This window comes from Epinephelus moara, chromosome 20 (assembly GCF_006386435.1).
Source record: "Epinephelus moara isolate mb chromosome 20, YSFRI_EMoa_1.0, whole genome shotgun sequence".
Classification (NCBI taxonomy): Eukaryota; Metazoa; Chordata; class Actinopteri; order Perciformes; family Serranidae; genus Epinephelus; species Epinephelus moara.
The window spans coordinates 24,981,681-24,997,500 of record NC_065525.1 but is presented as its reverse complement, the minus strand read 5'-3'; the positions used below and the strand labels follow the sequence as shown (position 1 = coordinate 24,997,500).

The window sequence follows — 15,820 nt, the reverse complement described above, 5'->3', positions numbered from 1 at the left end:
ACTAGTACAACTGTGTGGCCAGTGAGTCACCGTACCACTCTAATGGCGAGTGCTCCATGTCATAAAAAGCAGAACTGCCAGTTCTTGGCTATGTCATGTTTTGTTGGGTGATAAGAAGAGAGAATGGTTTGTAAGAAGAGGAATAACACACACACACACACAGTAATCACAAATGGACGTGACACCCAACCCTTCTGTCATATAAATCACTGACATTTCTCACATCTTTCAAAGCTGGCTACACCTACAAGCCTCCTCACTCATCATCACACTTGATCCCATTGATCACATTTCCAGCTTTACACTTTCACATGTTGCCACTTTGCTCTATGAATCTCTCAGCCTGCCTTTCTGCTCTGAGAAATGTCACTGTTACCTTTTTCTACTGCATTCCCCACTGGATATGGGTGTGCCTCTGAGGCCACGGGGAGAGGCATTTTTACACTTGCCAATTTCTTCAAGAGTGTCAACAAAGATTCCCCTTGAGCACATTCCCAAGAAGACGCTTGTCTGGTCAACGAATGTTATCTATTAGTTCTGAGTAAATATTTGATGTCACATGTCAAACATAACGCTTGCACACTGAATCTAATGAAATGTTTGATTAAACAATTAGTTTCAATACAGGCTGAATGATCCACAGGTCAAATGAATTGTGACCTAATCCACATAATTTTGACCTGACGACATTCCAGCCGGGATTAAATCATTGTCTGATATAATGGTTACAAACAACTGTGTACTTTTTTGATGGGATTTCCTTTTTGGTGTCTCTCTGAGATTCCTTTAACATTGTGTGCTTCCTGAAACAAAATTATTTGATCATATGAGTCAATTTTTCCATTTTTCTTTTTAGCCAAGCTAGCACTGTAGCTCTGTTGGTTGGACGGTCCATATCTTTGGTCCAGATGAACATACTGGACTAAAGATTGGATGGATTGCCATAAAAAAATTTGTGAAGATATTCACGCTCCCAGAGGATGAATCCTACTGACTGTGGTGATCCTTTGACTTTTCCTCTAGCATCAGCATTAAGTTGACATTTGTGGTTTTGAGTGAAATATCTATATTTATGAGTACTGGATACGTTGCCAAGTCATTTAGTTAACACATTCTTGCCCCCGTCATATTTACTTTGATTATTTAACCATCATCATACTTGCAAAACTAATGGCAATCTCCATCAGCCTTGCACTTTGTATTAAGTGGTAAGTAGCAAATGTTAGCATGCTAACACGCTAAATTAAGATGGTGAACATGGTGAATGTTACACCTGCTAAACAATAGCATGGTATCATCATCATAGTGAGCATGTTAGCATGCTGACGTTAGCATTTTGTTCAAAGAGCCGCTGTGCCTGAGTACAGCCTTGCAGTTTGGGATCATGATACTTTACACCTTGCCTGAAACCAGAAAAAAATCATTTGTTTGTATGTAGCTTTTTCTAGTATTAGAAGTAACAGGTAACTTCAGTGTTTTTCAAACTGGGCCCTTTTTTCCCATGTGTTTGTGACTAAGGTATTAAGCAAGTGCACTGCAGCTGACAGCAGCTCAGATTGTTATTATTGGTGTCTGACAGCATTATGGAAAGGATCCCCACAGAGGTAGACCTTATTGTTAAAGAGTAAGATCCTTGTTGTTTATTGAAAAAACAGTTCCAAAACTGCTACCGCTAAATCCACCAGACTCCATTTAACTAAACAGTAATTTTATCATCATAAACAAAATTAGACTCACAAAAGCCATTGTGGTTCATCTTTCTACTGGTCCAACATTCACCAGCTTTGGTTTAATTTAAATACACCTTTAACTCACCCGGGTACATGTGAAAATATGCTGCCTCTATACATACTAAAATTACTGTTTGTTTAAATGAAGTCTGGTGGGTTTACCAATAACAATTTCCTGTTTCTGGTTAAACAACGTGGATCTTACTCTCTCACAAAAAGATCTGTCTCTGTCGTAATTCTTTTCATAATGTTGTTAGAGTAACAATCTGAGCCTGTCGGTGGCAAAAACAAGCACTTAGTGGACATAACTTGAAAGTGCACAAATGTCCCAAGTGGTTACATCACAGCCTGTTTTGCTGCTCCCAGCTGCAGCACTCTTGCTTAATACTTGATTAGTTTAAAAAAGTAGTTGTCTGCAATAGTAACTTAGACTTACACAAAAACATGAAAAATACTGACATTACCATTTAATGTCAGACAGCAAGCACCTGTTTCAATCTTGATAAGGTTTAGTGGACTGGTGAACAGCTATTAAGATTAATTCACTCTGTATAAGTTTGACATATTGTATTTCATAAATGCATTAGATTGTGGTCAATAAATCAAACTAAATCACAAAAGCAAGCACACACCTTGATGCATTTACAGCTACACTATTGTAACCATCACACTGTCCATTATTTACTACCACACTCTGGCAGCCTGGCAGTCTGACAGAACAGAAAACCACAAACTCACAATAAACTGCACAGCTACTAACAGATGATGAATATTATGCAATAACCATCAATCATCCAGGTAAGAGTTACAGTACTTTCCCATGAACTAAAGCTTCACTTAACTTGCTCCAACCTGCCACTGTATTTCCAACTCAGTAAGCCTGCTATAATCAAGACTCCAACAGCCGTCAGCCTCACCTCGCCCGGGGTCAGAGAGAGGGAGATTCCTCTCCTCCTCCCACAGTGGGACTTGTTTGTTTTCCTCCCCTCAGAAACTGACAATGATAGCCATCTGGTGTGTCTCCACAGTGTCTCCACTGTTCTATTAAAGGGTATTGGTTCAATACGTGATTATACTTGCATGTTGTGGTTCACTGTATCTGTGGGTAATCTGTCCGGTTCACAGTCGCTGTGAGTAATTTATTATCTGTATTAATCCATGTGGGATACACCAGGGTTCAACTCTAGGTCCCGTACAGTTCTTTCTGTAGATGCTACAACCAAGAAAAAAGGTTTTCCTTGATTCACAAGTGGCAAATATACAGTATGTCCCACTAAATCCCATCAACTAAGCTCAGCTGACCAGACTTTTCAAAGGGTACATTTACATGCACACCAATATTTCACTATTATTCTGAATGTGACAATATTCTGAATTTGATACGGGTCATGTAAACAGCATATTCTGTTTGGATAGTCTGAATTAGGCTTTTCCCTGAACATAGCATTTTCCGATTAAGACACATGGAATATGCTGCTAATTTTTGGATTTTAGGAATGTTCTTTGTACACGTATATCAGTGATTCTCAACTTATGGCCCCTCAGCCAAACATGGCTTGCAATAGGGTGCCGGGTGGCCCGTTGACCATTTTTCAATTCACAATTAAAATGAACTGATTCACACAGGACATTATTTTGTACTTCAAAAGTAAAAAGGTTCCAGAGTGCATGAAAAACATTAAAGGAATACTTCACCCACAAAATGACCATTTGTAAATCAATTAGTCATGCTGTGTTACTGTTGTTACATGCTGTTGCTCTTCTCGCATGCTTCCTCAGAAAACAGACATATTGATTTATTGATTGATTGGTTACCAGTGTTCAAATGAATTTTCCCTAAAACCTTATTATTTTAAACCTGAACAGAGAGTGAAATTTTTCTCTTTTGCATGTTTGGGAAGTACTGAGCATACGACCGGATGAATAAGACTTGGATTATACTGCACGAGTTGTGTGAAAGTTTGTAAACAGATGTTTTGATATAGCTTTGCTGTTGTAAAACGTCGTCTCAAATCAATCGATAAATCAATATGTTTGCTTTTTTCCATGGAGGCACTCAAGAAAAACATAGCTTCTTCACAAATTCAAGTTGGCACAGCATGAATAATTGATTAACAAATGTAAAGTATTCCTTTAAATAGAGATTTTCCAAGCAGAGGATTTCCCCGGACTCCCAGACAGAGGTCCAGGCTATGTCCCGCATGTCTTAAATCCTAGGAACACCCCTGTGTACACCTGACCTGTGTGAAGCTGCTTTGACTGGATTTGCCTCTTGGCAAAGATGAGTGAAGACAGCAAATGTCAGAAGGTTGACAACAGGTATGTTTTATATATGCTGAAATATTAATAATGTTTGTTTATTAACTTGCATTATTAATGTCATTTTGTGAAAATGCCTCTGGGCAAAGCAAGTTGAATATCCTCAATGTATATGGTGCAATCCGAAAGTGTCTTCACTGGGGTTTTTACTGCAGTTTGCAAAACACGCTCTGTGCGTTGTCATGGATACGTTATACAAACCAACAAGCCCACAGTTTGCAAAGCTGAGTCACAAACTACAATACTGTGATATTTCAGAGTTCTGTAGATGTTCTCAGACAAATAAATTCAGCTGTTTGATAAAGCGTCTTTCAACACTGAATTACAACCAAATGGAGGCACTTCCTTTGCACACCAGACCTGGAATAAAGATGTTCATGCACTAACATCCCCAAATGAAAAACATTAGGCTATATTCTTTAAATATCCCAGACTGGTGTTTCCTGTGTCCAGTTAGTGCAGAGTGCTGCTGAACGGCAGTCTGAATGTAAAAAAAAAAAGGTCACTTTAACCTGACCCACGCCTCCTTGCACATTTCTTATAAAATCAAATTCAAAATGCTTATGTTTAAGGTTCTGAATTGCATAAGTATACTGCATAAATGCATAAATGCAACATCCCCGGCTCTATTTCAGCTGGGGATCTTTGCTGGATGTCATACCCTTCTCTCTGTCAACATTTCCTGTCTGTCTCGTCACTGTTTACCATCTAATAAAGGTACAAATGCCAAAACAAACAAGGTATGTCAATTCAAGTTTTTGGGACTTTTTATTTTGTCGCACACTGCAGACTGTGGGGGCAATCTGCCTAACTCACACATTTTTATTCCTTAGTGTACAATAACGGCAGATTCTGTTCTTTACATACTTGATTTATAGTGAATGTAGCCTTGGCTGTCCTTTTTGAACAAATGAACAAAAACACATGTGACGCTGTTGATGATTATCTTCATGTCCTGAGCGTTAAGGTTACGTGTGAGCTTCTGTGTTCGTAAAGTACATTTTCCTTGTGTTCAAAAAAATTTTGTACAAACTGTTTTGTTTATAAATCTCTATATAAATAAGCCTGAACTTCAGTCCGAGTCGTAAATATCACAAAATCCCCTCGTGACATGTTAATGCAACAGTAAAATGATTAAGTGGCTGACATTGTCCATCTGGAGTTAAGATTAAACTGTTAATTTAACTATGACACATCCCAGTGGTCTAATTAACTCCACTCCAACATGTGCCACTGAGGTAGCTCTCATTTGTGCCAAGAGTAAAAGTACACCAACACCTTCGCTGCCAGCACCAGGATTTCAGCTTCTGTTTATGTTTGTTGACAGCCAGCCAATGTAACCTCACAGCGCACCATTTCACACTGGAGACGTCCTCAAATGTGTTGTGTGGTGTTTCACATAAGGCTTGAAACAAAATGCGTGCACTGTATATAATGTGGCTCATTAAATGAACTATGTTTCTTGTTTGTCAAGTTTAGTTTTATTCAGAAAATAAAGCAGCTGCCAGTGACACTTAATGCTGATGAAGCCGACCCCCTGGAGGGTTTATGAGTGTTAAAGTTATCCCTGTCCACAGATCAGCAGATGTTAGCGTCCACTGCTCTCCAATAATGACCTGCTGACTGAGGGGAGGCAGTGTGTGTCTCAGACTAAGTATGTCTCAGCGGGGAATAGCTTTGACGTATGCTGCTGCTCCTTGAAAAGGCGAGCATGACGTCTTTCGTCACAACTTCACTTTCAAAGGCTTTACTGTCTCCGGAAGAATGTTAGCATTTCTCACAGTTGATTTAGTCACGACCGGCTTGTCCATTGTAATCAATCAGGTAAATGCTCCAGACTTTTCCAGGGCTTTCATTCTCATCGCATTCACCTTTTTAAGGAGCAGCTCTGATCACATCAGACGCTGCAGCTAGCCCATCACCCACACACCGAGCCACAGACCACTCCACTGTGCTGTGTTGAATCATACTGTCTGACCAGCTTTGCACACGGTTCTGATAAATAACTGTGAAGTGCTCTTAGCAGCGCTGTTTGCAACAGACGACTGACAGAGTTCAATCAATGTGTCTGCCAGAAAACAGAGAGAGGCTAATGAGATTTTCTGTCATTTTACAGCACAGACACGCTGTGGCTGTCAAATCTACTCTAAATCATGATGTCTGTCACTGCTTGTGATTCTTATTTGTGTCAGCCTATTCAGTCAAATAATTATTTTTATTAAATACTAGACCTCGACAGGCAGGTCTGGCAACATGCCATGAATGATAAGATAGGAGTTCTGTTTCTTGATTAAAGTGAAGTTAGACATCTTGTAAATAACGCTTACTCATGCTCTTTACAAGAGTTAGATGAAAAGATCAATACCACTGTCATGCCTGTATGAAGCTACAGCAGCTGGTAATCTTAGCTCAGTACAAAGGACTGGAAACAGCTGGTCTAGATCTGTCCAAAGGTAACAAGCTCTGCCTACTGGCACCTCTAAAGTGCACCAATTCACAGTTTGTTATTTCTGTACAAAAAACAAAGTGTAAAGACGTCAGTTCATCGTCGTATGGTGAGTTATATGACAGAGTATTTCTTTGCCAAGACCAGTCACTTCCTAGAGTCTCCGCTCTCCTCAGAGCCATGAAACAGTCAGACACATAACGTATTGTAAAACAGTAAATTGTCGTTTATACCTAAAGGTAACCAGTGGGGCTGAGAAATAAAGCTAACATGGAAGTGGCAAAAACTGCAGTTCATCGAATGGCCACTTGAGGCTGGCTCCAAAAGCAAGTGCAATCTCCATAGACCCCTTTGTTAAAATCCATCCTTCCATCCATACATACATTTTCATCCACTTGTTGAGGTGTCCCAGGTTGTGGGGGCAGCAGGCGAAACAAAGCACCCCAGATGTTCCTCCCCAGCAACGTTTTCCAGCTCCTCCTGGGGGACCCCAAGGCGTTCCCAGGCCAGACGAGATATGTAATCCCTCCAGCGTGTTCTTGGTCTGCACCGGGGCCTCCTATCACTGGGACATGCCCAAAACACCTCAAACGGGAGGCACCCAGGAGCCATCCAGATCAGATGCCCATGTTAAAATATTTAACTTTACAGCAGAAATAAACATGTTTACAGCCTGGTCCAAAAAACTGTTTTGGTCTCAATAGCTGATTTCAACAGTCATGACAACTGTACGGAGAGTGAATATCTATATAACTCACCCATTTACATTCTGTTAGGGCTTAAAGTTATGCAGAATTACGGGTGAGTCGCTTTGAGTGACAAGCTGTCAGCTCCACCCTCTCATCCAAACATGGTCACTTGTGGCTCCAAAAAAGATGGTGATGGCTGAAATGCCGAAGTGGAGGCTTCAAAACAAGAGTCCACAAACCAATGGGTCATGTCACAGCTCTGTCCATGATACAACATGCTAATTAGTAGTGGTGTAAATCAAAACCTCCATCACAATACAATATGATATTGATTCTTTGGACAATAATGTATTTGGCGATATCACAAAGTCTGCCACATTTTTGATTTGATTCAGTTCAGATCCCTGTGATCGAAATAAGACGATATCAGTAAATATCATCATTGTCTGTTTCTTGTCTGCCAGGTCGCTAGCACTGTTTGACTGTTTAGGAGGGAGGTGTGCTTGGACGGAAATGGTGGCATAAATGCGACATGGTAATTTAACAAAAAGATATCTTAAAGATTACAATATGTACCGATGGTTTAACTTTGCATTGGATATGGATCATTGATCCTTGAACTGACATATTAATCCAGATCAATGTATCGTTAGTTAGAGATGTAGTAGAAGTGTTTGAAGGTGTTCCTCCCTGTTTCCAGTCTTGATGCTAAGCTAAGCTAGCTGGCTGCTGGCAGTAGATTCAAATGTTCATTATGTACAGACATGAGTGTGGTGTCAATTGTCTCATCTTGCTGTCAGCCAGGAAGAAAATAAGTACTCCCTGTGCTCCCCAAGGGCTTTCTATCATTGGATGACCTGTTCTGTACCTTGGGGTTCAAATGAGTTTGTAACATGCTGTTTTATTATGTACGTTCTTGACTTTCCCACTCATCATACCAAATTATGAACAAATGCATTTAATAATAATAATAATAAATTTTATTTATAACGCGCTTTTACAAGTGCTCAAAGACGCTTACATAAAAATAATAACAGTTTAAAATACAAAACAATATAGAATAATAACACAATTAGAATACAGAAACAATGTAAAAGATCAGGGAGAGATAGAATATGCTGGGATAGGATAGAACAGAAAATTAGACATATTTAGTTTACAGATTAAAAGCCAATTTAAAAAGGTGGGTTTTTAGGAGAGATTTGAAGGTGTGGGGGTCTGTACAGTCTCTGATGGATTTGGGGAGTGAATTCCAGAGGGTGGGGGCGGCAACAGAGAAGGCTCTGTCCCCCCAGGTTTGGTGCTTGGTCCGAGGGGGTAGGGCGAGGAGATTTCCTTCTGAGGATCGGAGGGAACGGGGGGGGTGTAGTGGTGGAGCAGGTCTGTGAGGTAGGTGGGGGCCAGGTTGTTAAGTGATTTGTAGGTGAGTAGGAGGATTTTGTATTGTATGCGGTGTGAAATGGGGAGCCAGTGTAGTTTTTGGAGGACAGGGGTGATGTGTTCTCGGGAGCGGGTGTGGGTGAGCAGGCGGGCAGCGGAGTTCTGGATGTGTTGGAGTTTATTGAGGACTTTCGATGATGAACCGTATAGGATGCTGTTGCAGTAATCTAGTCTGGATGTTATGAAAGCATGGATGAGGGTTTCGGCAGCAGAGTAGGTGAGTGAGGGGCGGAGACGGGCAATGTTTTTGAGGTGAAAGAAGGCGGTCCTGGTGATGTAGTTAATATGGTGGTCAAACTTAAGTTGGCTGTCAAAAATGATACCAAGGTTCCGGATGTGCGGGGATGAGGACAGAGTGCTGTTGTTGAAGGTGAGGCTGAAGTTTTGGGTGGTTCTGGTGTGGGATGTGGGACCAATGATGATAATGTCTGATTTGTCACTGTTTAGTTGAAGATAGTTTCTTTGCATCCAGTTTTTGATTTCAGAGAGACAGTTACTGAGTGTGGAGAGGGTGGTGTTGGTGATGGCTTTGGTGGAAATGTACAATTGGATGTCGTCGGCGTAGCAGTGGAACTGTAGTCCGTAGAGATGGATAATTTTGCCGAGGGGGAGCATGTATAGAATGAAGAGGAGGGGACCAAGCACCGATCCCTGGGGGACGCCTTGGGACAGAGGAGCGGTGGTGGTGTTAGTGCTGATGAACTGGTGTCAGTTGGTGAGGTAGGAGCGGATCCAGGTGAGTGCTGTGCCAGTGATGTGAGCTGAAGATTTCAGTCGGGAGAGCAGGATGGAGTGGTTGATGGTATCAAAGGCTGCTGTGAGGTCGAGGAGGATGAGGATGTTGAGGTGTCCGGAGTCCGGAGATTTAACTTACGTTACTGGATAAAATCACATTCGGAGCAACCAGCAACCCCAGTAACTGAATCATGTTTAAAGAGCTGGCATGAAGCTCTGATTGTCTACCTCATGGTACGGCTAAATTTGACTCCGCAGCACACAACCCTAATCAGCTGCATCAAAACAATCATTAACTAACCTCCCGTTGCCTCCTTCTGTTTCTCTGCCTCCTTCTCCACACAACTCTGAGACCCCTCGCTCTCACCTCGCACACCCCGTGTCCCATCATCCCCTTCACAGAGCTCCATAACACAAACAGGACCTCACAGACAGCACACCGAGGAGGCTGAAACAGTATCACACACTGAGAAAAAAAACACGCTTTCACAACACGGTGTTCAGAACATGTGAATATTATGTTGTCAACAACGTTCATGTGTACCCTGTTTTAGTTTGAGCCTGGATTTGAATTATGAATTTAGCTCTGTATCCTGTACCTTTTTAAGGCTTTTACTGCCACATGATAATTCTGGGTGCATGTTTGTTTTTATGCATTACTCCTCTGTGCAGCTGCTCTGTTAAAGGTACAGCATGTCCTACATGTAGCTGAATGGATGTTTTGATACGGCGCACAGCACATCTCCTCAAAAACACAGGCAAACCCTTTGCTTCGGGGTTTTATATTGACAACATTTTGTGCCGACTGGAGAACTGCTGTCCACTCTGTGAGCACACATGGCTCCAGGTTGAAACTATCTAATAATGTTTAATTTACTCTAATGGGTGTTGGCTTACATAAACACTGTTGTAGGGTTGATATAATCATTTTCAGAATTAAATTAATGGCCACAATTTTTCTGTTTATGAAAGAGACTAATATACAGTGTATCACTGTGTGCTTGAAAAGCCTCACAGCAGCGAGAACTATACAGAAAACAATTTGCTACAACATAATCTACCAGCAAACAAATGAAATCACATTAAATACATTTGCTTTCATTATTTTCCCTCATAATCACCTCAAAAGACAAACATTTTCATTGATATAATATTGTACAAAATCTCATCAAATCACTGTGGAACATTCGTGTCTCGTTCTCATGTGTTTCGGTTATCTAAAGTAAATATTAAAACTATAAACAATGCATTTTTTGTCAGTGACACACCAATCTCCTCTGTTTATTCTGGCTCTTTAATGGTGTAAAGGTCGTAAACCTGAGCCCTTGGACGTAATATAAGTGATGTCCTCCCATAGGTTGTGAGGTTACAAGCGTACCATTGATAGGCTGCCTGTGAATGGTGTTAGGAGGAAGCCATCTGCTGCTGTTTATGGTTCATTAACCCCGCTACCCCTGGATAACCAGGCTGCCCCCACAGCAACAGGTACAACAGGGCTAATACTTAGAAAAAAAATAATCATTGGCCAAGTCTTGTTTCTGCTTCAACATGCTCCTCAATTCAAAAACAACAATAACTGGAAACTCTTAACCTTACCTTCCCAGATGTCCATAGGTATACTGCGAATCTGCCAGCAGTAATGTGATCTCGCCCTTCTGCATGGACATGACACCCTCCTCCAGGGCCTACAGGTGTCAAAACACAGTGTGTTATTTAGAGGACTGACTGAGCTTTTACATAATTACACGAAATGCATTGAAGCATAACTTTGTGTTGTGCCCTTTAAATTCACTTAAACATAGGAGGATGAATCACAAGTTTCAAGCATTTTAGCACTTTCAAGCACTTTGATTGCCAGGCTAGCTCTGGGGATGGCAATGTTGAGAGTTGGTTCAGACTGAAATATCTCAACAACTATCTGACAGATTGTCATAAAATGTGGTTCATATATTTGTGGTTTCCATAGGATTAATCATAGTGATTTTGGTCAAGTTCTAACTTTTGCTCTAGCGCCACCATGAAGTTGACATTTTTCATTTTAAGTCTTAACAACTATGTTCCAATACTTTGGTTTATGACTCTGAGCCTGTTTATACCTGCTGTTAACATATGTTCCAATGATCTGACCATCACTGTTCACACCTGCGTCTATCATGTGTCTCCATCTGTGTTGAGATTTTTTCACTGCCTATATCATGCTTACGCTAAAAGGTCAAAAAGCCCCATTGTTTGCTAGACTTGTGAGTGGTTTTGTTGGTACAGCTGAAGATATAGCTGTCAGTAGAGTCCAACACATCTCCTTCCATAAAGCAAAACCATGGATGGTCGTGCAACACTTGTCTTAACTACCATACACAACAACCACCATGTCCTGCACTGATGATGTAGTCCTTGTCAGGGATGCTTTAGGATGCATTTACACTACATAAGACGTGGTCAAATGCGTCTCAGACCGACTTGGCAATGGGTTTGAGTGATTGGAACACAATGCGTCTTGGTGGTGATTAACCTAAATTTAGCGCTGTCCACGTGTGATCAGATAACATGTTAATACCAGGTGTAAACAGGCTCTTGCATCAACCTCAACTACACTTTTTGTTCTGTGCTTGTTAGCCATAAACTGTACAACAGAGTTGTAGCTAAAGTGATGTCACCCACTGGTTTGTAGACTACCATTTTGACACCTCAACTTTGACATTTTGGCTGTCACCATCTTGGTTTTTTTTTTGGTGCCACATGTGACCATATTTGGATGAGAAGGTGGAGCTTTGGGCAAGCGGTGGATGTATTTGAGAACCCAAGGACACGACTGTGGCAGTGACTTGTCAATCACAAGGTAGCCTCACCCAAAGCATACCCTATTTTATCGTCTATTTCACTCTAACTGGAACCATAATTTACAAAATGAACATCATGCTATATTGGAGAAAACTTGAAACTAGTGACTGACACCATAAAATTGTTAGGAGAATGTTTACTGAGGTAATAAATCAAGTGAGAAGTAGGGTCATTTTTTTCTTCTGGTCAGTGGACAGAACGTAGGTTTAAGGCCTTTCTGCATTGGCTTAATTTTCAGACCCGGAGTCTACGTCCACTTCTTCTATAGAGTCTATGTAATTAGCCAGTGTTAGCAAGCTAACACACTAAATTAAGATGGCGGACATGGTAAACATTAAACGAGCTTAACAACATGTTGACACAGTCATTGTGTTGTTAGCACACTGACATTAGCATTTAGCTCAAATCACGCTGTACCTAAGTACAGCGGGAACGGCCCATTGTTCCGACCATATTAAACCCATTGTTCCGAAGTCCAGTTGTTCCGAAATCATCATGATGCCCTGTGGTTAAGGTCTGGTTAGGTTTAGGCACAAAAACCACTTGGTTAGGGTTAGGAAAAGATCATGGTGTGGGTTAAAATGAAAAAGAAAGTGACAAACACATAAGCCGTGAGCCTGCTTCGCCACAAGCCTTTCCCAGCTGACCCAGAGCCGGTCGCGGCGCACCATCAAGGCAGAAATACGCCCGCCAGGAGCCGTTCAGCACCGCGGACCGTCGGACTAATGGGATGTCGGACCAATGTGCTGTCGGACCAATGACATGGACCCAGTACAGCTTCACTGTGCTGCCAAGGTGTCTGTAATCTCTTAGCCTTGTTTACCTGTTTTCACAGTGTCTGTTCGTCACTATTGAAGTGTGATGTTACCTGGTTTACATCTCCCTCTCCAATAACAAGGACAAGCTTGCAGTCCTTCTCCACCACAGTGCGGTCCTCCAGGACACATTGCATCTTCACGGTAACCTCCTGGCCCCAGGTGGGGCTCAGAGCGAGCGGGTCCCCAGACTCCAACAACTTCTTCCTCAACAGCCGATCCCCTGCGTGAGGAAAGAAGAAAGGGTCATGCAGAAGAAAGCGAGGTTAATCTTGTGGCTGTTGGTAAACAAGTGCTCAGACACAGACAAAAACATACTAGGCTTGACCTCAGTCATGTTTGGTCTTTTTTTTTGTCAATCCAAAATTAAATCAAAAGGTTAAAGTTAAATAAACAGGAAGCAATGGTTACTGATGAGTTAGGGTATTTTACTAATACCAAGTGTGTTGTACTGATGTATCCTCACCTGTGATGTCATGCCAATCATTTGCTGCAAACAGCTCCTCAAAGGTGGAGGAAGTCCACTCCACCGTGGCGTATTCTGGAAAGAGGCTCTCTGCTGAGCTGTCTCTCTCCAACACATCATCCTCTGTTGATGGGTCTTGAAACCGCACCATCTTCCAGCTGTTTGTTTTTTTCAGTTTCCTCCGCTCCTTACATCCTGTGTCTTCACTTTGCTCAGGATCAGAGGGGGTTTTTATCTCAGTGTTTTTACTCTCTTCTGCACAGCTCGCTGTTTCAGCCTGCTCTTTCCCACTCAGCTCCTCACCTTCCTCTGCAGGCCCACAGGGCGGCTCGGTGTGACTGTCCCCGTCAGAAAGCTTGGAAATGGCCTCTGTTACCTCGGGCTCTGTAGGCTCAGCTGCAGGGTCTTCGTGCTCTTCACAACACGGTTCTGTCTCCATGTCACTGCAGAGAGTGATGGACACCACCTGCATTAGCCTCCAGAAAAGATGATCCTCCTGGTCTGAGCCAATGTTCCGCTTAGGTGCAGGTTAGTAGTTCGGTTGGAACCAACTTCTGCCACCTACATTCAGTCAAAACAAAGAAAAGATCTCCATGATGTAACATTTACAAAAATCCACGTTGTGTTTCATTAAATCCAACTCAGAATGCATCCCTAAACCCTGGCTCAATGCAGTTTTTTTGGAAAAGCTTTGTCCCGCCTGTATCTGCGAAGTTTCTGCAGTCCTGTTGCACTTTGACCTCCGCTCACTCCTGCTTGCGATTGTCTCAATCCACACAGTCCAGTGATGTGGCAGCACCAAAAAATGATCAATGTAAAGAAACTGTGCAACGCAACGAAGCACTCCCAGCCAGCAGGCTTGTGCACTGGTAATCTGCAGGATTAGAAGAGAAAAACCTAATCTGCCAGAACGTCTGTAAGCTTCTTAATGACTTCACCGTCGTGCCCCACAACGCAGTTTCCATGAATGCAATCTACCAATAAGATCTCAGGAGATACAAGCTTTAACTTAATTTGCTTCGAGTTATGGTAAAGATGTTTATTTTGACTTTTTAAGAAGAACCACAGCACTAATAACCTGCAGGCTGTAGAACTGACACCAGATTACAGATTTAATACGCTGGTTTTATGGTGCAAAACTGCTGGAGGATAAACATCTCACATCATGTGTATAACACACTTGGGTATATTTACATTCTTTAAAGCTGAAAACATTCTTTGTTTTTAACCCATGAAGGTCATTTAAAAATGTTTTGTCAAGTTCATCAAGAAAATAAATCAGACATTTTTCTGAGCCTTGAAGTACAGATAAATACTAAACTATAGTATTTAACTGGTAAGAGTTTGGTCTTTTGATAGGTTCATATTTAAGTTCAGCAGACTGTGACTTTGACGTACAATCTAAGAGCTGGCCAGATTTAAAGGGACAGTTCACCTTAAAGTAAAAAAAACCAACACATTTTTCCTCTTACCTGTAGTGCTAATTATCATCTAGATTGTTTTGGTGTGAGTAGCTGAATGTTGGAGATATCAACTGAGAGATGTCTGTCTTCTCCTCAATATAATGGAACTAGATGGCACTTTAAAAAACATTTGAAAAATTCAACAGCAATGTCTCCCGCCAGAAATCATGATCCAGCTACTTAGGATAATCCACAGACCTTGTTGAGAGCATTTTCATGTATTTTCTTTCTAAAGGTGCAGAAGAAAATGTGCATCTACTCATGGACAAGAGGTTCATGCTTGTGAAAGGCAGAATTTATACTTCTGTGTTGAACCTACGCCGTAGCCGACATTTAGTTACATTTCTGGGGAGGTGCACCGTGCACGTCAGCACGGTGCACCTCCCCAGAAATGTAACTAAATGTCGCAGCGAAGCAGAACTTCTGTCTATTTTTGTACGCTAAAACCATTTCCCTTTTGAAAACAAAGCTTTTATTTACTTTAATTTAACAGACAAGAAACAATAAACTGTGTAGATAATAAAGCCTCCACAAAAATAACATTTTAAGTCTTGCAAATTTACACTTCAGGAATTTATACTTAGGGATTTATGCTGGCTTCGTATGAGCAGAGGAAATCTCCGCTCATCGCTAGGCTAATATATACAATGTAAAATGCCATAGGCTGGCGCTAATAACGTTAGCATGTTACATTTGTTTGGAAAACATGTTTAGTATAAGACAGTTGTTTTGTCGGTGAACCTTGTCAGTTGTAAGGGAGGCGAATTTTGGAACGTTACCTTTGCTAAATGTTGCCGTTGCCCCTGGTTTCATATGAAAAGAGGAAAAGTTCGCTAGATGCTAGGCTAATTTATCCATCCATCCATCCATCCATCCATC

At 41.5% G+C, this 15,820-nt stretch overlaps 1 protein-coding gene across 1 annotated transcript in view; it reads right to left on the bottom strand.

The window, feature by feature from the left end:
- Positions 1 to 14,346, bottom strand: part of fkbp16 (FKBP prolyl isomerase 16) — a 45,665-nt gene extending 31,319 nt beyond the window's left edge. The window contains exons 1-3 of the mRNA XM_050073914.1: positions 13,479 to 14,346; positions 13,066 to 13,235; positions 10,956 to 11,044 (exon numbers count right to left, since the gene is read on the bottom strand). Of these exons, the coding sequence (XP_049929871.1) occupies positions 10,956 to 11,044; positions 13,066 to 13,235; positions 13,479 to 13,950 (731 nt within the window). The 5' untranslated portion in view covers positions 13,951 to 14,346. The remainder of the gene's footprint in view (positions 1 to 10,955; positions 11,045 to 13,065; positions 13,236 to 13,478) is intronic.
- Between the last annotated feature and the right edge of the window lie 1,474 nt (positions 14,347 to 15,820).